The sequence below is a fragment of the Barbus barbus genome (genome assembly GCF_936440315.1).
Source record: "Barbus barbus genome assembly, chromosome: 39".
NCBI classification, from domain to species: domain Eukaryota; kingdom Metazoa; phylum Chordata; class Actinopteri; order Cypriniformes; family Cyprinidae; genus Barbus; species Barbus barbus.
This window is the reverse complement of record NC_136717.1, coordinates 21,612,405-21,639,943: the sequence shown is the minus strand read 5'-3', so window position 1 is coordinate 21,639,943 and position 27,539 is coordinate 21,612,405. Positions and strand designations below refer to the sequence as shown.

Below are 27,539 nucleotides of genomic sequence, written 5' to 3'. Positions count from 1 at the left end.
GAGGGGGGAAAGCACAGGGTCTTCTGCCGCCTGTATGCTTTGAATTAAAGCCAGACACGCTGGGGTTCGTCCCGTTTTCTCAAACCGTGATATATATATTTCCTCATCCTGGTGCTGTAGATTTCCACTTATTAAAAATTCTGCGCTGTCTGAAAGTCCCTGTCTGTCTCTCCAAAAGTCTCTAAAGCACATCAGCGGGCAGAATATTGCAGGAGTCGGAAATGGGGAGCAGTGAAGTGGCAAGGCCTTTTTCAGAATCACTTAACGCTCATAAACAAAACACATCTGCAATCATGTCAGCTCTAATCCTGAGAGACAAATCCGTTTTACAGAGGCAGAGATGAAGAGGTACAAGGAGAACGGGACAGCAGGAGAAACTGTGTCACGTTACATTTATGGAGAAACTCTTTGCGTGTGTTAGTTCATACATGAAATTGCATTCATATCCCTGTTTTTTTTCTATAATGCGACATGTTTCCAGTGTTGTTACTGTTAAATAAAACAAAAACTATTAAAAACCATTTTCATTAATTGAAATAAAGTTGAAATAACATTAAAATATAAATATTTGATGACGAGCTTTAACTTGAACAAAACTTAACTATATTAAACTATATAAAAAATGTGAAATGTTGCTATCATAAATAAAATAAGTTTAAATACACTGTAAAAAAAAATTCAGTATTGCTACTTCAAAATTTTATGTTTTATTCAGTGTTACTTGCTGTTTCTTTGAATTGTTCATGAATTATAATATAATAATGACAAAAACAACAAAATTACTTAAACAAAAACTGAATAAATATAATACATGCTAACTGAAAATATTAATAAATACTACAATTTGACTGCACTAGTGCTTAATGGTGAAAAAGCAGCATATTTTTGTTATTAAGACACAAAAACACAGTGATTTTCTTTATAATGAATCATGCACAATAAGACCAGGGACATTTATTAAGAAAGTCCTTTTGATTTCATGTTTTTAAAGTTGTTTAAGTGGTCAGATGTTGAAGTATTGTGCGTCAGAGCGGTAAGAAGAGAAATCAAGGCAGCTAGTTGTCGAGGGGCCGGTGTGTGAATTCCCCGTCTGGCCTGGATTTAATTGAAGTCTTGTGTCATCACTGCAGTAACACGAGCGGGTGGATGTTGCTGAAATGTATTAACATTAGTTCACTAATAGGGTCACTCCAGAGCAATTTTTTTTTCTCCTTTTTTCCTCTAGAGTCCCTCTCTGGCTACATCCATCCAAACGCACATATACATTTCTAAATATGACTGTGCGCATTTGCAAGTTTGTGTTGTTTTCTATTTAACCACTCCGACATGGAGATCTCTTGTAGAGCAAAACAAGAAGATTATCCAGAAAATCATTGGCTGTGTATATACCCCCCCCCCCCCCCCCCACACTCCCCTTCCCGCGTAATGCCATGGAGTATGTAACAACATTAATCATATCTATCTAAAATCAGGGGCTCTGATACACTCTCAGATAGAAATGCAATGCAGGGCCTGGGATGGGCTGATAAACATCAGCACAAGACTGAGTTTCCAATTCCTGCCTCAGAATAGACCCTGGGCTGAAATGAGAGGGAGGAAGAGGGAGAATGAGAGAGGGAGACTGAAATGTGGGGAAAAGAGAGGCAGCACTCTCCGGCCCTGTGTCTGTCGGAGTGAATGAACCATGTGACAGGACATGTCGCGTTGAGTGACAAAGCAAAAAAAAGAGAGTGAGAGAAGTGGCAGCACAAAAGTAAAACACTATCCACAGTTTCCCAGCATCCAGCCTCAGTGCGGAGAGAGAGAAAAACAGGAAGGGGGGAGGAAGAACAGATGGAAAAAGTAGCCGACGCACAGCAAACAGGACGTTAGCGTGGCAGATATGTGGGTTTTATTAGCAGATATATGTGGGTACATGTGTTGCATGAAAGAAAAAAGAATACAGTTCACCCAAAAATTAAAAGTTTGTCATTTTTAACTCATGTCGTTTCAAACCTATATGACTTTCTAGATGTTCTCTTCCACACAATGAAAATGAATGGGAACGGACATTGTTAAGCTCCAGAAAACAGTCTATATGGGTTAGCCTTCAGTTGTTATTCATTGATAATGTTCATTTATGCTGTGTATATTCAGAAGATGTATGCTCTTTAACCATTAAAGGTTCTTTATTAGCGTTTTTATGTTCCATGAAGTTCCTTTTCATTGCACAAAAGGTAGTCTACTTTATAGTGGAGAAATGTTCTTTAGATTATTGAAATGTTCTTCACACTAAGATTGTTTTTTAGAACTGTTAACTGAAAGGTTCTTTGGGAAACCAAAATGGTTGTTCTTTGGCATTGCTTGCAAAAAAACTTGCTTTTTGTCCATTTCAGAGCTGACAGCATCTTTACTCATTTGCTTTTTTTGTTCTGGGTTATCTTTTTCATGCAATCTTCTAAATTTCTCCTTTTGTTTCACAGAAGATAATGGGGGTGAGTAAATGACAAACTACCCCTTTAAATATTGAAAAGGAGAGTTGCAAGATGCATGGAGAGTGCAAGATACATGTGAAGAATAATGTTAGAGAGCCGGGCAGAGATGTCAGAAATGTAAAACGGTTGAAGATTTGGTGAGATAGAGAGAGAGAGAGTAGATACAGAACGAGGAGAGAGAGAGAAAAGGGGAGAAAGAATGCATACCGCATGGCGATAACGTCAGACACTTTATAAATTTCCCCGGCAGAGCCGGACCACTGCCTCGAGGCAGACACAAGCTGAGCCTCTCCATGTCACACTCAGAGCCTCTAAATCTCAAAGAGAGAGAGAGAGAGAGAGAGAGAGCATGGCATTTACAGTGGGCTGAGAGAAAACTGACGGACGGCCATCAAAGAGTGAGAAGGCTTCGTCTGGAAAAAGGAAGGACAGAGAAAGAGAGGAAATGAGATGAAAAATGGGCTCGGTGCTGCCCGGTATGTTTGGTTTCATATTCCTGCATCGCCCACAGCTTTTTAGCTCGGCCCAAACGGTCAGAACCAATGCAATCATCTTGTAAAGCATTTATTTTAGGAACAGAAGTACTGCTTCACCCTGTACTCTTTTCTAATTTAAGCCCCTCATAACATTCATCTTGAAGTACAGAAATTTAGCTTTGTCATTATACAGGACTTCATATGGTGAGTGTCTTGTCCTGATTCTTCAGCTGTGAGGAGGAGAATTAATATACCTTCAGTAAAAAAGATCTTGTAGTCAGATCTTAAAGTAACAGTGCACCTAAAAGTGTGATATTTAGGTCAACCGTCCCTTTAAAAGCAAATCCTTTTGAACACTTTATTTGTATTTCTGTGCATACCCACCTTTAGCAACTCCAGCCACTTCCTGTCAGCAGTCCAGTCTATATGTTTTTTTGAAAAGCTGAAACAATGGTAGCTGCCTTTTTGCTGACGCTACAATTTAAACTTACTCTTTGAGCTTGTGGGCCTGGTGCATGTAGCCCTGTGGGTGTGGGTGCGTTAATGAGCAGCTAACTGCCAAAGCAGGATCATAATGTGATTCACTCATCTATATTGCATCCTGTTTTTTAGTTATACTTCTACCACCATTAGAAATCTACTGTCCATTTTAGTAACTGTTCAAGGAATAAATAGATAGATAGATAGATAGATAGATAGATAGATAGATAGATAGATAGATAGATAGATAGATAGATAGATAGATAGATAGATAGATAGATCTGAGTTACTTTTTCATAAGTAACAAAGTTTGTGAAAGCATATAAATATAACTTTTGGGTTTTTTTGTTATTAGAAAACAAATAAGCAATCCCAGCCCAGGCGACAAAAGTAAAAATGTATTACTTTCCATAAAAAGTAACTAAGTAAAGCAATTAGTTAGGCTTCTTTTTCAAGAATCAGTGCAATATTGTAATGCATTAGCTACTTGTAAAAGTAAGTTTCCCCAACACTGTAGACAGATATCGAGATTTTATATCCCATTAATTCAGACGGTGCAGCTTATTTTCAGAAGCAGCATTTTCCTCTGGCATTCAAGGAGGAAAAAAACTAAACGAAGAGTTCAATCAGGCCGTATGAAGCTATAAGTGTTCCTTCTCCCCCTGTGCTCTCCTGTGTTTGTGCACTTGAGCCGGTATTGAGAGGTGGGCTCAAGAGAGCCCGGCACTAAACTTGATCAAACCGGTCTATTTGTCTTTAAAGCTCCCGAGACATGCTTCACTTCCTGTTGTGTAACACTGCCTTTTCTACATCTCTGACTGATGCAATACCCAGGCCCAAGAGATAGAGAGGGAGAGAAAAGAGGCACAATTCTGTTCCGCTTTGAACATGCGGCTATTTACACTCTTCCAGAATATTCTGCTATTTCAAAAGCTGAATGTTCTACAAAGTCTGACATCATAACAGACATTTTGAGAGAAATAGCTGACACAAAAATGACAATTTTATCATTAACATATCCTCATGTTGAATTTCCAGTTTATAATAATTACATTCTGATCATATGGTTTTAGTTGTTTGGACTACATTTATGGTAAATATGCAGAGCAAAAGCAATCATGTAGTGTTGGAATCAGTCATTGATGACAGAACTTTCTTTTTTACAATGAGAATTTTTATCATTCAAATAAAGATCTATTCATTCTCTTAAATGCCACAATGCCATTTGTTTCTGTCATTCACTTAATGCATGTCATCAATCTGTGGTATGGCGGTAAATTCAGTTTTCTTGTAACGGCTATGGTGCCATGTTGGATCTACGAGATTGATCTAATCCAGATTTTGTTGGCAATGCAAAGGGTTTTTTTTATACCTTGGTCAGGATACAGCTTCATTTCATTTCAACCAATAACTTTGATCTAACTTCACTCTAAAAAACGTCTGGCAAGCTACAGATTCCACTGGATTTACAAACCCATCGGTCCCACAGTGCTTTTTGTATATGTAGTGCTTGAAAAGTGTCTACCTAACCAAAACATTATGGATGTGCCTCTTAGATAATTCCAAATGCCACGGTGGTTTTAAAAATACATCCTCCTGTGGGGAGCAGCTCAGTCGGCTGTGAGGGGTCTCGACAGATGTGACGGCCAGAGGCTGCTGTATTTCTGTGAAGAGGTTTTAGCTACAGTAGTGTGCGTCCCCTCGTCATCCATCTCTCAGCCACTTTCTTCCTTTTAGCGCTCGCTCCCTCTCTCTCTCTATCTTTCCATCGCTTCTCTTTTTGAGTGGATTCAGAACACCACACACACAACACTCACGCCCTCTCTACCACCCACACTCTGAGTAACAACAAATCTCCTCCTGTGCAGTCGGCCTGTAGCCCGGACACACACACATGTACTCGTCTATCAGCTTACCTTTTAAATTATAAAGCCAAGCCTCAGAAAAACACGGAGGCTAAGAAATAAACTAGTCTTACACAATTTTGTATGTTCACAAGCATCTCTTCCCTGTTACCTTCTTGTTTCCCATGCATCTCTTCCCGTTTTATGCATTTTAGCATAAAAAAAAAAACACCGCACTGACCAATCAGCAGCCAGGACGAGAGCGATGCCTTTTTTTAATATACATTTTATAGCAGCTGTTCAGTCAGAATTTATATTCTTGACTGTAAAAGGTGCGCCTGACAGTTTGAGGTCAAGGATTAACGCTAAAATGGGCGGTTTAGAAGCAACAAAGCTTCCAATCACTGGTTGTCTTTTTTTCCCCCATATCGTTTTTTGTTGTGCGGTGTGGTTTTCAGTCTCGCACTCAAGTTTCTTTCATGCACAGACCTCCTGCCTCCAGAGTGCTGCCGGAGAGCTGCATTTCACTGCATATGAAAGCAGATACGATCCACAACATGTGGACCCGTCAACTAATACAAACTGAACAAAGGGGAAAACTGGTGCAACACAACCCTGACTCCCATTTTGTTAGAGAAAAGAGAAGAAAGAGAAAAATAGAGTCTAAGTTTATGTGTGTGTGTATACGTCTGAGGATTGAGCCAGCAAACACTCCCTAACAAGTCACAGTTTTCCTTCATTTTCCTAAATTTTGCCTAGAATTTGGACAGCGTCTGTGGATTTTTACACCTGTATGGGTCATTTTTGCAAAATGATTCTGTCTCTGCATGTGTGTGAAGGGTGGGGCGAGGGCGACAGATTGGGTCTCCTGGCTCCGGCCCCTCTTCACTCACACTTCCAGCAAGGTCACATGACACCAGTCAAACTCTGTCACAACCTCACTGGGGGAGAGCTGGCAGCAACAAACCAGAGCAAACCTGGACGATACACACACACACAAATCTACTCGCCTTCACCTACCTTTTCATCTGCCTGCTTAAAAAAAAAGCGCTTGACGTACAGTTTGTGCAGTAAACCAGTTGTTTGCTCGTAAAGATGCCATATGGCCGTCATCCAGTCCGCAGTGTGAAAAGACCGCTGTGGATTAGTTCTAATGAGAGGTATGACTAAAACCTGACAGCCATGTGAGACAGTTAGCCATCATACGCCTTTTCACCACAGAGTTAATTCCACTCTTTTCAAACCCAAATCTCTCTGTGCACTGAGTCACAACTTTTGCATCAGATTTTGCTGATGAACTCGGCAGCCACAGGAGAATCTGTTTAACCACCAACATGTGACTCTACAGTTGTGCTTTATAAAATCCTGTTTCACATTCACAAATTAAATGAGTATTGTAAGTTTAGTACAAATTAAGCTCAATCAAGTATTTATGGCATAATGTTCTTCCTCTTAAAACAGCAAAAAATCTGGGTTACAGGGAGGTACTTACAATGGAAGTTAATGAGGCCAATCTGTAAATGTTAACGTACTGTTTCAATACACTATAAAATAAAAAGAAAGAAAATGTACTGGTAAATTTCTGTCAGGGCATTATTTGTTAAAGTTATGGACAATTCCGTTCAACGTGAAACAATAAAGTGCAAAATTCAAAATACAGGTAACACCTGTGTAAAAAAAAAAAATCAATACTGAATATTCCTTCATTTTAATACAGTATTTTGTGCCCTATTTTTACAGATTTGTTTTAAGTGTATGATAGCCAGAAGACACAAACAATATTTGTGTAAATATGATTTTATCAAGGAAGAAAAATCACTTTCTATCCTTTTTTGATGTAAATTTACATTGTTTTATAATTTCATAGCTATTAAAATGCAATAAACTAAAAATAACTGTAAAAACTTTTTCAACCGCTTTGCAGCTCAAATTATACAGATTAAATGAAATGTAAATCTCAAATTATTAAAACCTGTAATCCTTGAAAATCATTGCCATTTTATGTTATAAAAAAGAAAGAAAACAAAGGACAAGATTTAATTATTTTTGTGGTAAAAACATTATGCCAAAAACTGCTATTGATTGAACTAAACTTGTTTGCTTAATTTGTGCATAGAGAGAAAGTTCAGTCTTAAGTATTTGATCCTGTGCAGAATGAAGCAACAGATTGTTCTCTTAGCTCACATAGCCTTTGCATTTGGACTTATGCAGTTGTTCTGAATGAATAAAAAGCAATGCAACACACAGACGCAAAACTAAAGCATCTCTCATGTGCCATGTTTGCTAGACGGTGCCGGCCTCCTTAAGTCAGACATGGTTCCTGCACCACATACTTTTTTTTTTTTTTTTTTTACAGAGCAAAGTCAAACAGTGACTCACAAATTCCTGTCCATTTTCCAGCGATGTGGCAGACACGGCTTTCAGCCACCTTTCCTCTAACCCTGACTGCAAACACATCAGATTTTCATTTTCAAATCAAACAATAAGTGATTTTTATCAGATGATTAGATTTTTTTATCTTTGCTTGATTTTGGCTGTCTGAGCAAATCACATGGGCCTACTAAAACGCCTGGAACTTCAGACAGGAGCAGAATAACCTCCAACCCTTCCACCCCCACCTTTCTGGAACATTCTGAAACTTCAAAGCGCCTCACTGTAACCCAGAGACACCTTCAACCACAGGTGCTGGGAGAGATATACAGGTCGCTGCTAATGTTCCGACGGCTTTGTTGGAATTCCCAGCAGTAAAACTAAGCGGTATTTTTATTTTTAAAAAGGTGGTGTGAGATTTCTCACTGGTGTAATCGTTTGTTTTTCTGCTCTGCTTGCTCGGTTCAGCAAAATCATGAAATAGTGTGGTTTTTATAACTTTAAAGAAGATATATGTGAGCAACATAACCGAATGTCTGACAAACATCTCCAGTTGTAAAAATGCAACAAAAACTGTAGCTCCAGGGAAAGAGAAAGAATCTATGAACTCAGCAAAGTTAGTAAAAAGAGATGGCGGTAACCTTCAGAAGGGCTTAAATTCTCTCTCATCAAGCGCTCAGAGCCCCCGTTTAAATCCTCCACCCCTCTGGACGGTGGAGGGGAGCAAAGACTAAATCTTAAATGCTTTGAATGATGGTGAGGAATGTTTAAAAGTGTCTGTTTGAGCAAAGGGGGGTGGGCTGAATTTTCTTTTTCTGGGGTGGGGGGGTGGAAGGGAGAGACTCCCATGGGACAAACCCCGTCTCTCAGATCTGGTATGCGTGATTGAGCAAGGAGAAGAAAAAAAATCCTAAACCTGGCTTCTTAACTTAATGGCAACTGTTGAGAACAGGATTTATAATATTTCGCTGGGTGAAATATATCCACTATTATAGTTACTAAATTGATATTAGGTTGCTTTAACAGTATGTATATTATTGGATTGGATGACTTAAATTGTAAAAAAAACAGCATTACAGTTTTAACACCCTAACTAGCACAATTAAAGGAAGCATCCATTTTGTTTCAGTTCATAAATAATGTAACAACCATGCATGCTCATAACACACAAATATAACTTCCATCGTCCTCTAAAACGCTCATTTCTCAAATCCACTACATTGGGCAATTGACCAAATAAAACCCTAACCCTATTATAGCAACATTATCTGTGATACTGCCTAAACATTATGACATTTAGCATCAAAAGGGCATAAAACCAAACTGAATGCATGAATTATAGCAAAAAACCTTTCCCCACAACGAAATTCAGAGTGGATCTTTTATTTATATAAATATCAACTTTAATGTTTTTACTGTAAGAATATAAAACATTTTAATTTGGGATTTTGTTTTTTTACAAATACATTTACAGTACATCAGAACACAGTAGCTTCTCAGCAGGACTCGATACATGTTGCAGGTCGATACATCATGGTACATATATAGGCCTGACATGCATTTTGCGTGTTACCCTCGTTTCGACCATGTCTTTTATATGTAAAGTTGAATAATATTGTATTTAAAACAGACAGATTGTTTTATAACACGATATGCCCTGTTTCAGGCCTGTGAAGAGGCAAACAAGGTGTCAAGTGAATTGCTAACAGGGTTTTTTCTTTTTTAGGGACAAAATTCACTTCAATTTGAAGTACAACGCTCTGAATAACAGCCATTAATTAATATCTGCTTACATAAGCATAAATACATCAGCAGAGGGAACCTCTTATTCAAAGCAGGAATTAAAGGCTTTCAGGCCTGTAAAATTGAGCAAAAAGAGATTGGAAATATAAAAGCTTAAGTGTACAAACCCAGTATTTTTTGCATAAGGGTAGTTGACATATAGCATGTCCATGAACTTTTGAAGATTTTAGTCTTGTCATTTATACAATATATAAGGGAAAATGTTGTTTTTAAGTTCTGTGACTGGTCACTATTTTTTTCTTTCTCATTTTTAATCACTACTTAATTTAAAATGGTCCTATGGTGTGGTAAATTATTTATTTAAAGCTCAAATATTGCATGTAGTCTTTCAATTAATTTAAGATCACAAAACGGCACTGTTTAATAATTACAGAAGATCTAAAACGTCAACTACCCATAGACTTGTTTTTGAAACATCTTTTGTTGGCTATCTGAAGGAAGGGAAATAAAAAGGTTGTCTGAATGACCCATCCTTTCTTTCAGTCTTTTTGCTTTCCTTAAGCCAAAGACGAGATAAAGGGGGAGGGGATTGTTTTTCTAGGCACAAATTCTCATTCTTCTTAAGAATAACAATATAATACATCTAACGAGGTAGCCAAAATATCGCGATACTCGGGGAGGAGGAGGTTTAATATTGCCAGTTGTTAAGAAAAAACTGAACTTTTTCGTTTGTGTTAATAGCAATAACTGACACATGTATCACATTCAGCATTTTAAGCCTCTTTTTATGTACTTTGCTCTATTGAAATTCACCCATCCCCCTCCCGCCCTCCTTCTCTCCCTCCCTCCCTTCAAAACCCCCCAAAGTTTCACCTCACTTTCTCACTTTCAGTCATCTGCCAAAGGCCCAGGTTCAAAACTTTAAGGCAGGGGAGCTGCGTGATCCTCTCCAGTCCCCTCTTAGTGATTTTCGTACATCCATACAGATCGATGCCGGTCAGTTGCGTCAAGTGGTCTGCGATCAGCTCCAGTCCTTTGTCTGTAATCCGCACACACTGGCCGATGTTCAGCGTCCTCAACTCGTGCATTTGGCGCACCATCCTGTTGATGCCATCGTCACTGATGTGGCACGAGCACAGCGACAGCGACTTGAGCTGGTACAGGCCCTGCGCGATATAAGCCAGGCTCTGGTCGCCTATCTTGTCGCAAAACGACACGTCGAGTCCAGAGAGTCTCAAGGTGCCCATGGCGAGGTGCATGATGCCCGTGTCGCTGATGTTGTCGCACGAACGCAGATTAAGGCTCCACAGGCTCGTCATGTGAGAGAGGTGGATCATGCCAGCATCTGAGATGCCCCCGCAGAAACTCAGGTTGAGCACTTTGAGCTTGGTCAGGCCTTTCGAGATGTGCTTGAGGGACAAGTCCGTCAACTTCTGGCAATCCTGCAAGGTCAGGTATTCCAGAGTCAGGCAGCCCTCCGCCGCGCTCCGGGTCATGCCAGCCAAGTGCCCTATGCCCACGTCCGACACATGCCGGCAGCTCCTCAGATTAAGACTTTTGAGTCTGTGCAAACCCCACGCAATGAGCAACAAGCCCGTGTTCGTGATGTTACTGCAGCCGCCCAGTTCCAGCACCTCCAAGTTTTTCAGATACTGCGCTATTCTGCCCAAACTGGAGTCCGTGATCTGCTTGCAAAGGCTCAGATTGAGCACCCTCAGGGAAGGGATCTCCTGCACGAATGCGTGCCCCAGGCCGTTATCCGTTAAGTTATAGCAGCCGCTCAGATTCAAGCTCTCGATGTTGGGCATCCCCTGGATCACGTAGCTGAGGCTGCGCCGCAGGCTGAGGATCTGAACGCGCCGGATGCCCCGCGCCTGGAGGCTGGGGAACAGGGACGGATTCGCTCGCCTCAGATGCAGCTTGGCTTCCACCCCCCTCCACACGGACTTGTGGTAGGATGCGTCCCTCCACGCCGTACACACTTGGGCTACTCTGCCTTGGTCCCTCACGTCTAAGTAGCTGAAAATCATGGCTAAAATCTCCGGGAAGAGACACGAGATGTGCGTCTCCATCTTCCAAACGCGCTCAAGAAAACAAACGGCGGTAAACCCCCACCAACGGTCACCGTCGCGGCTCGTAGTCCCCTCAGGAGAGAAAAAAGGCTTTTAGAAAGCTCCTCAAGCTTTTCCTTTTACATTTAACTGTGTAAATAGACAACTCCCCGTCCCGAGTGATCCTTTCAGCGGTGTAGGAAGGATTCAAAAGCAAGAAAAATGCCCCCAAAAGACGCTTGATCCGATTCAGACCGACAGCGATCGGCGGTCCGTTTGGCGCTTTGATAATAGTCTTCGCTCGACCCGGGGATCCAGACGGTCGTACATTTTCAAAAGATGTATAAAACTGCCACAAACCTCGGGAGAAAATAAATTCAGTCCGCTATCAGATAAAAGAGTGAGGTTTCGCTTCGCGTTTGTGCTCCGCTCGCACTCATTGCCAAGCCGAGGGGCTTCCTGCTGCCTTTGTCTGATCTTTTCAAACTGACTTGGCAGGGCAGCCAGCACAGAGCGGCCGCGGGGGAGACGCGCATATTTAAACCCGTCAAAACCGCGCAAATAGTTTAAGAACAGACTGTAACTTATAAAACAGGACCGCATATGTTTGTAGTTATTGTCCCAGTCCGTGTTCTGTTTTCCTCTAAACTGTAATTAAATAAATTAGTGTTGTGGGTGTTTGTGGCCCCCCTTTTCGAAAGCAAAGTGGTTTAGCCCAACTCAGCTGGAACAGTAAGAATAGTTCCCCTGGAAACCAACTTCTTACAATTCAGTTCACTTTACCCTTAACCCTTCAGCTTCCGTATCTGATGCTGGTATTTTTTTTTACAGTTGTTATTTCAGTTTTATTTATTATTAGAGTAAAGTTACTTCTTAAAGTGACATAGTGTGTAAATAACCGGTTTTATTATGTGTATAAAACAAACAAACATACAATAGAAAGGGCTCATTGTAAAATGTTTAAGCATTTTAAATAGTACAAATGTCATATTTTGCTATATTATTGTTACTTTAGTTTTAAATGTAAATAAAATGTATGAGCTTGCCATTTATTTTTTTATTATTCCTGTCATGATTCTTAATACATTCATACCTTCGTTCACTTCTTGTAAAAGAAACATGTCTCATTATAACCGGAACAAAAAGGCATGCAATGTTAGGCTCTGGCAGTAACAGTTATTCTTTTTGCCCCGTCAGTCTTACGTAAGGTAGTTTTTATTCCACCTTTTGCATATTTCCCCATCTTTGGGCCCCAGGCCCCCCTCTGTGGGCTCTTTGGCATTGTTAGCTGATATGACGGGAGCATTTGCAGAAGGTACAGGAGTGTAGCAGAAAGAAGGAAGAAAAGCAGCACACACACGTTTGTTTACAAAAGAAAATGCAGCACAGCACAACTGACAGCACAAGTCCAACCCTCCCCACTCTGGCTTTCTGTCTGTCTCGAACCTTCTCTCTATCTCACCACGTCTCTCTCTCTCTCTCTCTCTCTCTCTCTCTCTCTCTCTCTCTCTCTCTCTCTCTCTTCAATAAATGTCACCCCCCCCCCCCCCCCCCCCCCCTTCCGCTCTCACTAGTTCAGGTTATAATTGTGTAAAGCACAAAACTCTATCCAGCAGTACTTCAGAAGTAGCTCACAGTCATGAAAGTTCACTTGAAATCAAAATGGATCCTGTTGCATGTCCTTAATGTGTTAAATTTACAAATGCACTTTACTGTTGGTGCCGAAAGCCTTGTGGGCATCACGCTGACATATAGTGCCTTTGTGCTGCGGCCGTCCCGAGTTCGAATCCTGACTTGAGGACCTTTCCCGATCCTGCCCCCATCTCTCTCCCACTTCGCTTCTTGTCAGTTCTGATTTATCCTATCATAATAAAGGTGAAAATGCCAAAAATAAATAAATAAATGTATATTAATGCACTTTATTAATACAAAAAATCCTGCAAAATAGCTTTTCTTAGTTTTTTTTTAGTCAAAATATCTAAAATTCTTAAATCGAGATGCATTTACTAGATAAGCAAAAAGACATACAATATTTCGTCTTTGCATTGCATTTTGCTTAAAACAAGTAAAATTATTTACCAGTGGGGTAAGTAAAATACTCTTAAAACAAGATTCTTTTTCTTACCCCACTGGCAGATAATTGTACTTATTTTAAGCAAAATGCACTTAATTTAGATTTTTTTTCCCCCCTCAGGATACAAGACTAAATATCTTAAGTCTTTTTGCTTATTGACTAAATGCATCTTGATTTAAGAATTTTTAGATATTTTGATTAGAAACAAGACAAAAATACTAAGTAAGATAAGCCTTTGTTTTTTGCAGTGAAGTCTCAAACTTTAATCAAACCTCGCTCATTGATCCTTCTTATTTTTATCGTCCACTTAACCAGATCATCTCTGAAATACGTCCGATTACTGGAATAAAACTGTGCTGTGGACTCCCATCGCATGCTGACGTTGAGCTGAATTCATGCGCTCTCTCTGACAGACAGGTCCTGGGCTTGTATGGTGGCCAGATGAAGGGCTCTGAATGCGCGCTGAGCCCCGATGCCCAGCATGTAAGGGGGCGAGAGGTCTGTGACAGCGGCCCCTCTCCCTGGCTCCTCCAGCCGGCCTCACCGCCAGAGAGGAGGGCCGCTCCAGAACTGCACTGCTGTGAGTCAGAGACTCTCAAAGCAGGCCTGCAGAGCCAAAAGCAGGACTCAAGCTGCTCCTGGAAATAAGCAGAGAGAGAGAGAGAGAGAGAGAGGGAGGAGGGGACGAGCAAGAAAGGAAAGGGAGGGGTTTGATTTAGAAAGCAGGCGAAAGGTAGCAATTAAAAAAGATGCAGAGCGACGGCGCTGTTGATTTAACAGTTTATGATCATTCTGGCTAAATGGCACCAAGTAGAAGCAAAATAGACGGCGAAACGGAAAACATTTAAGCATGTTCTGATCTAAAGTGGAATAGAAACAAAAGATTGCGGCGAAGGAAAGTGAAAATGAAAATGGGAGGCAGTGAGAACTGGAAGGACAAGTGCTACATGCAAATGCAAAGGTGTTGTAAGGCCTTGCAAAAAAAAAAAAAAAAGATCTGTCATGTGATTTGATGTGCTGATTCAGGGGAGGGAGATAATTGGATAATTGCATGCCACAGAACTGCGCTGATAACTGCGCTTGGGGCAAGCGTTTCCTAGGAGACGTAGGCATGTGTCAACATGCTGTTGAAAGCTGACACCTCATGAATAGATTTTAGGCTACTTTGTAGTTTCTCTCTCTCTCTCGCTTGGCTCCTTCACGGAATCGTGTATGACTCCAATCTGCTTTTTTGTTTTGCAAGCGGTGGCAGTTTGAGGAGAGATTTTGGCGGATGTAACTCACACAAACGCTCGCATACATCCAGCTAGCTGAATGGGCTTTTCATGAAATCAGACAACAGTTTATTCTACAGCAGGGGAAGCTACGTTACTCTATTCAAATCAGGTCGAATCTCCCTAGGAGCTGCAACCCCGTTGGGGTACTACAGGGGAAACACCAGGAAGCCGATGCTCTCGGTGTCTGTGTAAAGAACAGGCGATGATCTCTCTGCATATAATGCATTGTAATGGTAATACCGCTAGTGATACAAAATGTGCAAATCCCTTTATTTTCCCATAATGTTTCAATTCTTTGCTCTGTATGTGTCACATTCGTGCACTTTCTCTTATAGACAGCCTGATGGAGTGAGGTGTTTGCTTTCTGCTGCAGTTTGTCTTTCAGAGTATGAATCTTTGATGCTGCTGCTACGTAAATACAGCAATATGTAGTGTGAAGTAGAAGGCAAGTGAAAGACGTTGTTTGCTTTTTCCATAGATATAAAACTGAATTGGATATATATATATATATATATATATATATATATATATATATTCCAAAAGTCTGAGGCTGCTAGTTAAATACTTCTAATTTTAAAATGTAGGTGTTTTAATTACAAACGTGTTTAATTGCAAATCATAACAATGGCAAATCAAATAGTAAAATTAACATTAATTTCAACCTAATAATAATCTAAATATCTGATCTCAAATAATATAAAATCTAAAAATCACACACACACACATAAAATATATGTATGATATATTATTATAAGATAAAACTGTATTGGTTTTATATACATGAGTCCAACCGTCTGCTTCTATGTTCTTGTAATTTAAAATGCAAAATTTTTTTGTTTATAAATTATACCAATAGTCATGAAAAATGTAATTGTAAAATTAACACGGATTTCAGGGACTTAAAAATAGAGGACTATATTAATTATAGTTTAATAATAAGATAATAGTGATTAATCTAAACAAATATAAAATCAAAAAAATATATGCTATGTAAAATAATAGATAAATACATGCAATATATGAGTAATATATTATATTGTAACAATTTAATAATAATATATAATATATTAGTAATTTAACAATATATAATATATTAATATAATTTAATAATTAATATAAAATTTGAATTATTTTTAATAATCTAAACATATGATCTAAATATCTGAAAATTCAGCATTGCCATCACAGGAATAAATTACATTTTAAAAATATATATTTAAAAATATCTAAAATAAAAAAACAGTTCTTTTAAATAGTAATAATGTTTTACGATATTAAAGTTTTGCTGTATCTTTTATTAAATAAATTCGGCTTTGAGCAAAAAAGACATACACAGACACATACATATTTTTTTTTTTTTTAAGTTTTGCCCTCTTACCCCACCTCTCCTTTATTTTCTGTTCTTTCATAGCTCCACTTTCTTTCCTTTTCTTTTTCTCTCTCTCTTTCTCTCTGTATGCCTGGAGCCCAAAGCCAGGTGAGGCCCCTCCAGAGAGTAATTACAACCTGAAACAGAGATCGGAGCCCTGCGGCACTCACCATCAAAGCAGTCGTAGGGAACAGCCTGGGCTAATGTACTGAAGAAGAGAGACACTGACAGTGCAGAAAGCAGTGGGTTCATCAAAACACACGCAAACATACAAAAAAACACCAAACTCAACCTCTCTCTCATAGCATGACCGACAATAACAGGCCGTTTGGCTGCACAATGGTCACATTGCCCACCTGGGACCTTCAAGAGACAAAATAGAGAGCAAAACAGACAGAGAGATGACTGAATTAGTCTGCTGCATGTCCGGGCCTGGAGAGAGGGAGGAACTAGGAACGCATTGAAAAGTGTTCTTCAAACAACTGTGTGACTCAAGGGGAGAATATACACACATCAGCCACCCAGATAAAGCCCTCAGCATCAGGGGCCTTTGAGACCCAGTGCTAGATGTCATAGGTCCCACACCCACAAGAGAGGTTACTGTTAATGCAAGTTTTAGCAGTGAGGTCATGAGCTCCGAGTGTTTAGAGGTCTGTTTTATCAACAAAAACGGTTTCCAGCCTTTGGGAAGTTTGTGAAAATATGCTTTGCCAAAGTGTTTACCAAACTGACATAAGCCTGTTTATTTTCATTTTATGCTATTTATTTTACTTTAAATTCAATACAATATGTTTGGGTTACATTTGCTTGAAGCCTTTATATAGAATGCATTATATTAAACATTTTTAATATTTATATAATGCATTATTATGCACAATTGAATAACTGTAACCAAAATGATAATACACAATAAGATTTATCTATTCATATTTACACTTTTAGGTAAATTGCATTCCAACACATGACAAACAACTAGTTTCAGATGAATCTACAAATATTATAATGCATTTTAACTTTGAAAATATATAACGCGTTGCAGTGTACATTATGAACGCCTTTCATAATGTGAATATTCAAAAACATTTTATCCCAACGAGATTCAACTTGATTTTTTAAAAGTAGTTTAATATAATTTTATATAATTTTTAAAACCATTTTAATATAATAATTAATATAATTAAGATGGAATTGCTTGTACAGCCAATTTACTCCACTTTTTAGTACTTAAGAGCAACTGAACTGAAGATTTTAAGGTAAAGTAGGTGGATTTTTTCTTTACTCCGTGATATTATCACTGAAAATTGAATTGTAGCATTGTTTTATAATAATACTGTGAACAAAACTACTAAATGAAATCTTTGCAAAAGTATTCGGTTCAGATACAGTTGAGAAACACTTCAGATACACTTTAATGATTCGGCCTTTACCTTTGAATCATTAAAGTAATTTTCATCTTTTGTAGATGAAACCCCACAGTTAACGCATCATTATTCAGGTTGTGAACCTGCCATGAAAATCAAGACTAATAAGAATTCCAAAGAAGTTAAAGTAAAGCAAATGCATTTTAGAAAATGGCTACAAAGTAATGCCGCAGCCCCAGTGGCCTGTTGTTGGTTCAATTATTGAGAAGTAATAATTTCTCAAAATATCTGCACAAACAAGGAAATCTGAGTCATTTAAATGATTGCTCAAAAAGAACCATGTGAAAGCAAGTCTGGGGTTTGCCAAAAACCAAACCCTGTGACCCAGTTGCAATGAGGGAAAATTTTGTCTTGTTAGATAGGGCCAAAATGAAACTTTTCAGGTAAAATCTGAACTAATATGTATGGTGCAAATCTAACACTGCCCACACAGCAAATCACATTTACTGTGAAGTATGCTGATGATAGCATCACACTGTAAGGCTGTTTTTCATCAGCAGACACTGGGCATCTTGTTAAAAGAGAAGAATGGATAGTGGGGGAGAAATACAGGGAAATATGGCAGAAGGGCCTGTTGCAAGCTGCACAATCACTGACAATATTATTTTTTAAAATTACAGTGCTCATGCTAATAACTAACCTGAATAAACCTAAAGGAAATCTGCCTAGACAAATGACACCTCAACAGAGGGCAAAGCTAATAGACTTTTAAAGTAAGGACAATATTATTTATATATATATATATATATATACACGTGCGTGTGTGTGTGTGTGTGTGTGTGTGTTTAAAATATATATATATATTCTAAATTCTTTTATAAAAATTATAATTATTTTATCAGAATTAATGTTTTTATTTATTTGGAGTCTTTTGTTTCAGGCTTTGAAATAAGAATTTCACACAAAAAATGGATTTGTAATTTACTTTGAAGAGTCTGAATACTTCTGCAAGACACTGAATATCTGTGTGCATGTATTCTCGTTTATTTTTGGTTCATCTCGCCATAGCTGTCAGAGAGTATCTCTTTTAGAGAGTGTTGATTGTGGAGAAGAAAGCAGAGCTGTTTGTCTCAGTGCTGGGACTCAGAGACAGTCGTCTGCTGACAGCGCACCGAGCAGCTGTGCTGCCCTCATAATAACAATAATGAAAACCTAAATAATTGATACATTCTCACAGAAATGCATTGTTTGCATTTGAATTAAACATTACAAGAAGGTGCATTGTGTTTGATCGAGGAAAGAGAAGTTTTAAGCATAAAAGGCCGGAAACACAGAACTTGAAAGCAGGGATTAGTACGCCACTGATGTGCTGACCTGCAAGTCTTGTCTGGTTTGTTCTCCTTCTCTTCCTGCACGGTCCCTTTTTGCCCAGCTCCCATTCTGTGTCTCTCCTTTCCACCTCTCTTGCCCCCTCCCACCCCGTTGCTGTTCCTCTCATCCACTTCAGGAAAGTGGGCTGCGCTTGAGTCCCGAGGGGTTGATCCGATACAGGTCAGGTTAATCAATCCAGGGGGAGTGAGAGGCAGTGCTGGGAGTTTTAATCAGGCCGAGACTGTGGAGACTCCGACCTCTCCACCCTCCAGCTGCCTGCTTCAAGCCAGTGTGTTTGTATGTGTGGTCACGTTTGAGGACTTGTCCTCTTTCCTCACTCTCGGCATGTGTGCTCATGTATAAGCAGGGCTGCAGAGCATTTCTGTACCTCCATCTATCTAACCTTGTTTTGAGTGCGAGTTTGATTAAGTACATTGACCACACTTCCTGCTTTTTTCCCCCCTGGATGTCCCGGCCAGGATTTCTAAATTGGCTAAATGTCTGATGGTAAGTTTTGGCTGATGGTAAAGATTTGTTCAATCAATAGTGTGGAGGGATTGTACATAATCGACCAATTGTGGTGTGCGAGAAGGCAGGATCTACAGAGAACAGCCAAAGCAATGCAAATATAAATGCATATATTGGGACTGTCAAGAGCGCATGAGCAGGAAAGGAAAGCCAGAAAACATGAGGAAATTTTAGGCAATTTAGAGCATGTCTGGGAAAACAAGGCATCATCCTAGATTTTTCTCTTTTTTAATTTAATTAATTAATATTTACGGAGTAAGAATATAAATAATTAAAACCATACAATATTCACCAACATTTTACAACTAAAATCAGCTGAATAGCTATTATATTATCTTTTTCAACAACATAGATGTCTGAACAGCTTTACAATAGTACTTTATATAAATTAAAGAAATGCAAAGTAGCCTATCATTTGGAAAAGCTGACATATTTTGATAGTCACACTTTATTTTAAGGTCCAATTCTCACTATTGAGAAACCATTAACTTTGACTTTTGCCTCAGTTAACTTCTAATTTGCTGCTTATTAATAGTTAGTAAGGTAGTTGTTAAATTTAGGTATTGGCAAGTTTAGGGATGTAGAATATGGTCATGCAGAATATGTGCTTTATAAGTACTAATAAACAGCCAATATGTTAATAATAGGCATGCTAATAAGCAACTAGTTAATAGTGAGAATTGGTCCCTATACTAAAGTGTTACCATTTTGATTTATGTTTGATATTTCCCAAATAGAATAAGAATTTTCATTGCATTGTCAATGTTCATTAAGCCAGTATCACAATCCAAAAACAAAACCATTGTATCAGTTGAATAATCTTATATAGGACATCAAAAATAATTAATGAATCCTGAGACCAAAATAAATTTGTATATCCACATTTGAAAAATACATGTAAAATTGTCTCTGTTTCCTCTTCACAAAAACAACATAATAGTGATTAACCCCTTCCTTGAACTTAGTCATAAAATCACTGCAGGGATAATGTTGATTGAGTAGTCTCTTTAGGAATAACACATTTATTAATATCTGACCACAATTTCAATAGGCATGTTTGCACTTCATAACCATCAGGAAAACCCTTTTTTTCTGTAGTTCTATAAATTAACCCTAGATTGTCTGCCATCTTTGATGTGCAATAAAACCTTTCCTGTGGTGAATGGGAGGCTGGGGAGAGGGAGGAGAAGAGGAGGTGGTAGGGAATGGAAGGGGCTCTCCAGAGCAGCACAGGAGGACTGATGGGCAGCCCAGCGGCCTGTCAGTATGCCAGGACTGAAGTGGGCAATGTGCTCAGTCAGGCGGCAGCCTCGGGCTGCCTGGGGAGAGAATGAACCACCCATACTCTACTCTGATAAAAGTAAGAGACGTAGAGCAAAAGAAAAGAGATGAAGAAAGCAGCATTATATACGAAACTGACCTGTATACTCAGACTCTAGACAGATTCATCCAGGGTCAGATGAGCAAAGTGCATCCATTGACTTGTTTGACCCCAAAAAACAGGATCAAGCCTTTCAGTTGGCGAGCTTTTTACTGTTTAATCAATGCCTTTCCACCCAATGCATATGACAATGCTCTAATTGTGACTGTTGGAACCTGGGCTTAAGTGCATTGCTCAAAAGCACAGTAATGAGTGAGCAGGATTGTGGTTGCAGTCACTTGTAACCACGTCCTGGGTCACATATCTCTCACAAGCAATCTTATGATTAGATATGTAGCATGGTTTTTAGTAATGCTTAATATTGTAAAACCTAGTATAATCTTACATTTACATTTACATTTATTCATTTAGCTGACGCTTTTATCCAAAGCGACTTACAATTGCTATATATGTCAGAGGTCGCACGCCTCTGGAGCAACTAGGGGTTAAGTGTCTTGCTCAGGGACACATTGGTGTCTCACAGTGGATTCGAACCCGGGTCTCTCACACCAAAGGCATGTGTCTTATCCACTGCGCCATCACCACCATAATCTTGCTGTTTTGATCAGAGACGGAACTGGATGCAGATCATCAGCAGTGTCGGGGAAAGTTACTTTTAAAAGTAATGCATTACAATATTCCGTTACTCACTAAAAAAGTAACTAATTACCTACTTTTTATGGAAAGTAATGCGTTGCGTTACTTTTGCGCTACTTTTGCGCTACTTTTGCGTTATTTTTTAAATATGAGCAGGGCTTGATTGTTTTTAATACAAGAAGTTCTAACTATAGCAAATGTAAAAGCTCTTTCACACCAAAAAATGTAATGAATAAACCTCAAGCTGAAGGAAAAGTAAATTCACGTATGTACAGTAGAATGCAGGAGAAGGTGGTTCAACACTCTTCGGCAATAAAAAAAACAATGAAGCACAATTGTTAGTTTATCTAAAGTCATTTTTGCTTATTAGTATGGTTGAACTGGATCATCAAATCAAAGGTCAGCAGCAAAGCCATTGAGTCGCCTTGGAATTATAAGGTTCTATCTGCATTCTGAGTGATATTGAGCTTCAAAATTTTTGCATTCCATATAGCAAAAATGATATGGGGAACAAGTCTCTTTCCTACATGAAAATGACAGAGACCCTAAATGTATTCTAAATGTACAATATCAAAATCCTCTCAGATTTTTAAATGGGGATTTTTGGAACAGGTCAAATGCAGATAGAATCTTCTAATTCTAAAAAGTAATATTCCGCTTGGAATTACAAGGTTCTATCTTGCAAAACATTAACTGAAGCAACAATTGTCAAGAAATACAAATCGTTTTTTATAATTTGTTTTAAAACATAAAATAATCATACTTCCTTACCTTTTGAAACTTAGAAGGGTTCGATTGGAGCAGATGATTTTACCATCACTGCCATCGTCAGAGCGCATTTCCCCAGTATACTTTCAGCATCTGCCTCATATTCGCGATCGCAATATATTCTCAAAACTATTGTTTTCAGCATCTTCACAAACAACATTTTGATCGTATTCACCACATCCACCATCAAACGACAGTGGCACTTATATTTCATTATGTACAGTAATTGCTCTGCAGTAAAGCCATTCAAGCCAGTTCAATTTTTGCAGATGATTATTTGTTTTATGCATACGCTAATTATGAGTGAAAAATCATTTCATCATTATGTTTTAAAAAGGTGAATTGCACTTATTGATTATGCAGACACGTAATTATTGTTGTTTAATGTTTAATCTTTTCTGCTGTTACAGAGCAGTCCGGCGACATGACAAAGAACGTTGATCCTGATTGGTCCTCTTTCGTGCATTCGAAGTGCTGATTGGCTGATTCACAGATAGAGCCTTATAGAACCAAGTTAGAGTTCGACTTTGTAGGTAGAACCTTTTTGTTTTCTAAATAACAAAATTCACGAAGCTATGGATCCTGAGGCTAAGGTTGGATCCTTTACTTCCACTATCATATCTATCATGGATAAAACAGTTCCATTAAAGAAAGTCTCTATCACAAACACAGATAAGCCTTGGATGACTGTTCAAATTAAAGATCTGATAAAAGATAGACAGTGTGCTTTTTGTTCTGGCGACAAAACCTCTTATAGGAAAATAAAATCAATCATTCCCAAAAAAATCAAGAATGCAAAGAAACAATATTACCAGCATGAGGTGGAACTGCGATGGTTTAAGTCAGTGAAGAACTTAATGGGGATGGAAGGAGATAAGAGTGACATGGTGTCTCAGGATCAAAACATCATGTAACGTGAGTGTGACACACTGGCTAGGCACTTTGCTTCTGTGTGGAATTATGCGAGCCACATTTCTTTGTCTGAGGAAGAATTCACCTGCAAGTTGTCAAATTGTAGTGTACCTCCTCTGAGTATTGAACAAGTTAAGACTAGACTCCGTGAATGCAGCCAAGGCTGCTGGTCCCGACTGCGTTCCTCCTTGGGTGCTAAAGACTTTTCATGAAGAGTTGGCACCGGTGTTATGTGACATCTTCAATACATGTATCCAGCATAACATCTTTCCAAAGCAATGGAAGGAGGCTATAGTCAAAGCAAAGCCTAGTTTTCCAGCAGATTATCGCCAGATCTCACTACTCAGCTGTGTTGGAAAAGTGTTTGAAGGAATCCTCAGGGATGCCATTCTGGAGGATACAGTTACTAAGATTGAACCATCACAACACGGCTTTATGAGGAACAGATCAACTGACACTGCCCTGATTCAAATTCTGCAGCACTGGCATGAAGCACTTAACAGCTCTCCCAAAATGGATATACATGCTGTTTTTGTTGACTTCACTTGAGCTTTTGACACAATTGAACATAGTCGACTGCTACGTTCCTTAGCTGACTTGCATGTCAGACGACCCCTTTGGCTTACTGTAAGGAGCTATCTGAGTAACAGAGACCAGAGGGTGAAGTGGGGCTCCTTTACAGTTCCAGCTGGTGTTCCTCAAGGGGGACTTTTATCCCCTCTGCTTTTTGTCATATGCATAAATAGCCTGGATTCATATTTGCCTCCTTCGGTAATACCTGTGAAATATGCTGATGATCTAACAATCACAGAGTTTCTAATGGGATCTTTACCTGGACTCACTCAGAAGTGGACTCCCACTGCTCCGGGTGTGTGTTCACGGTGTGTGTGTGTTCAGTGCTGTGTGTGTGCACGTTGGATGGGTTAAATGCGGAGCATGAATTCCGAGTATGGGTCACCATACTTGGCAGTATGTCACTTCAGAAGGCCTTGGATTCTGTAGTGGAATGGGGACAGGAATTCATTGGCAATGAATGGAGCTAAGACTGTTGACATGGTAATTAGTGTCAGGAGAGGAGACAACCCCCCCCCCCCCCCCTCTCATGTTATCTCAGGACATGCAATTAGTAGAGTTTCTTTACATTGCTTGGAGTTCAAATATCTTCTGACTTGTCATGGGATGCCCACATTATAGTATATGTGCGCCCCAGAATATACTATCTTTGCGCTGCAAAAAAAGCGGGTGAATGCACTGACATGCATGATGTTGCACTGATTATGCTTAATAAGCTGACAGCATGTAAGGTCATGTACATGCCTACAACTGTGTGCTTTCACGAGGGAAAGCTCATAAACGGGGTAAGAAGAACTCGATCGCAGTTCGATTTTTGCCCATAACGTTTTTCATTTAAAAGGTCTTGGCTTATTCATTGTAAACCTTGAAAACTGTAAATTCAAGCCTATTTCCGCCACAGAATTAAAAAAAAAAAAAAAAGGGTAATAACTTTTCACAATTCCGATTTTTTTATTTTTTTCTTCAGTTTAGATTCTGAGGGAAAAAAAGTCAGAATTGCTACATATAAACAGAATTACGAGACAAACGTGCAATTCTGAGAAAAACAGAATTGTCAGAGTTGTGAAATATATACTCAGAATTCTGTTTTTTCTTGCAATTCCATATTTATATCTCACATAGATTTAGTTTATATCTAGAAATTCTGACTTTTTTTTCTGAATTCTGTTTACATCCCAGAATCCACTCATTTTTATCTCAGAATTCTAACATTAACAATTCAGATTTTTCTTCTTAGAATTGCAAGAAAAAGAAATGTAAACTTTTTAAATAAAAAAAAACCTTTTTTATTATTTTAATTTGTGACAGGCTTCCATACATTGTTGCTCTATAATAACTTTGATGCAAAAACTGAGAAAAATCTAGTTTGTTTTTTTATTGATTTGCATCTTAACCCCTTTGAAGAGCTGAATTTTGATAGCATTTTTAATCTTAAAAGACCATTTCAAAATATCATGTAGACACGGTGTTTTCCCGTTGTCGGGTTTTTATAATGAGTTGTTCACGCAAAGGCATTTGCTGCTTATTTCAGTTTGCGTTTGCTGAAAGAACAAGAATATGACCCAAACTCCTCCAGTGCAATCACACCATCACCCCTCAAATCTATAACATGTGCTGTGTCCCCCACTACCCTGGGGGGACTGACCCAAGACCCGTCCCTTCCTGGTGAGGAGCGGCTGTCAGGGCGCCCTCTCCCACCCCCACCATCACATCAGGAACCTGGCAGACACATGGTCTCTCCAGCAGCTACAGGCCCCTGACTGCTGCGTCCATCTATTTATTAGGGAATAAAGTAGCTCTAACAGCACCTGCACTTTTATAGCAGGATCCCCGCTGGTTCTCCACACTACACCAAGTCCTATCAGACTTCTTACTGGGAACAAATTGACGGAGAGGAAGGAGGAAGGAGAGAGTGAGAGGGGCCGTGTGTGTCATAGAAGAGAGAGAGTGACTGATGTGTGGCCAGTTTGGCCTGTGTCTGGTTTCCTGAGCAGTCAGTGCAGAAAGCCATATGGGCTCGGAGGAGAGAGAGAGAGAGACATGCGTTCACTTTCACAATACGAGCAGCGTGCATGAGTCATCTTCTTCCAGCTTTAGAGAGGGAAATGAAATAGAGGGTACAATACCAGCTTTACCCGGAAAAGGCGGCACAGAAGCTGCATCTGAAGCAGCTTAATTGCCCCGAAAACATGCATTTACAGAGGCAGATAGAAAAGATAATGTTATGAAGTTAGTGTTTTAAATATAAAATTATGGATATAGAAACATATTAATAAACACATTATGAATAAAAATGAAAATAAAATATAAATAAAAATTTGAAAATAAAATATAATTAAAAATTATTTTTAATAGTAAAAACATGAAATTAAAAATATAATTTATCTAAAAAAATACTTTTTTAAATTTTAACTGTATAAAATATAAAAAACTTTAATTAAAAAAATATATAATAATAATAATAATAATTCATTACATTTATATAGCGCTTTTCTAAGCACTCAAAGCGCTCTACATTGTGAGGGCTGGTGTCTCCATATAAAATAGACATAAAATATATATGTTGTGATAAAGTTCAATGGCTCATCGCCAAATTTCTATAGTGTTAGTCAGTAGGCGTTCTTACTTTTATTTATATATATATAGAGCAAGAGTTCAGAAAGAGAAAGAAACAGAACAGTGAGAGGGAATGGCTGGAACAGAGTGAATGATTAAAAGGAGAGGGACCGCGACAGGAGGAGGAACAGGGGTTTGAAACATCTGAGAAGCAGGTGTAGGATAAGGAAATAAATGCAAAATGGCAGAAGAGAAGCAAAACAAGCTGTGGGAGAGACTATACGCTGAGTAAAGGAAGTGGAAGACGAGAGGTGAAGGGCAGAAAGGAGACAGAAAGATTGTGGAACGGGCTAAAGGAGAAAGAAGAGGGAAAATTATGGAATTTCAAGAGCGCACAGTGGGAACGTCAGGAAAATGTCTCGGAGTGAAAGCGAGCAACATGGGGTGGGAGTGACGGAGTTGACAGTAAAAGAGAGCATGAGCGGTGAGAGGCATTGTATGTGTGTGTGTGTGTGCAGCCCACATGTCTTTGATTTGGGCGTCTGCCTGCTATCTGGGTTAGTCACAGACAGCGTTATGGAGAGATGCTGCAGTTTTAATGATATACAGCAGGCTGCTCACTCAGACACCTCAGCACACAGATCTGTCAGGTTTGCCTCACCATTGAACTCCCAGCGGTTGCCGCAAAGCACCCTGGGTAACACAGCTGGACCAGTTAACCCCACCCCCAGCACGTGTAGAGCCCCCTCCCCGTCATTTCCACCGTACCCCAAACCACATGGCGTTGTGTGTGAGGAAAGAGGGGGGCATTTACAGTACGTGTGACTCAACGGGGAAGCAGCGAGTTTTACAGACTTGTGAACACTTTGGTTATTATAAGTGCTGTGAATTCACAGCCAGAAAGCTGCTTCGCATATGACTGTTTGATGCCGTGTGATTAAGAGTTTTCGCTCTTTATTCCGTGCCTTCGTTTTTCTCTGCGTGCACAGAGACCGAGGCATTGGGCAGATTGTTTTGATTAGTGGCTGTTTTTATGCTAGTCGATCTTTGGTATGGGTGGCATCTTTTCTCTTTCAATCTCTCTGTCTCTTTCTCGCTGGCGCCGGAGCTCTTTGTGCGCAGTTGTGTAACTGGAGGATCATCACAGAGTTCAAGAGCTCTCCTGAGCTTTAGCCAGGTTGTCTTCATCTTCACTCGCTCGCACATTTACACACACACACACACTGTCTGCACGGCTCCAGTGTTTTCCTTGTCTTCTCTCACCTCTGTTTCTTTCCTGTTCTGTGTCAGACACT

The 27,539-nt window shown here is 39.2% G+C and overlaps 2 protein-coding genes across 2 annotated transcripts in view; one reads left to right on the top strand and one right to left on the bottom strand.

Annotated features, from left to right (window-relative positions):
• LOC306858575 (protein Wnt-5b) overlaps window positions 1–27,539 on the top strand; it is a gene marked incomplete at its 5' end in the record, with an annotated part of 79,334 nt that overhangs the window by 36,728 nt on the left and 15,067 nt on the right. The gene's annotated exons all lie outside the window — the stretch shown is intronic.
• On the bottom strand, window positions 9,020–11,893 carry LOC306858193 (F-box/LRR-repeat protein 14-like). Its single transcript, XM_079398614.1, has one exon. The coding sequence runs from the start codon at window positions 11,457–11,459 to the stop codon at window positions 10,257–10,259; it is 1,203 nt and encodes a 400-aa protein (XP_079254740.1). The 5' UTR covers window positions 11,460–11,893; the 3' UTR covers window positions 9,020–10,256.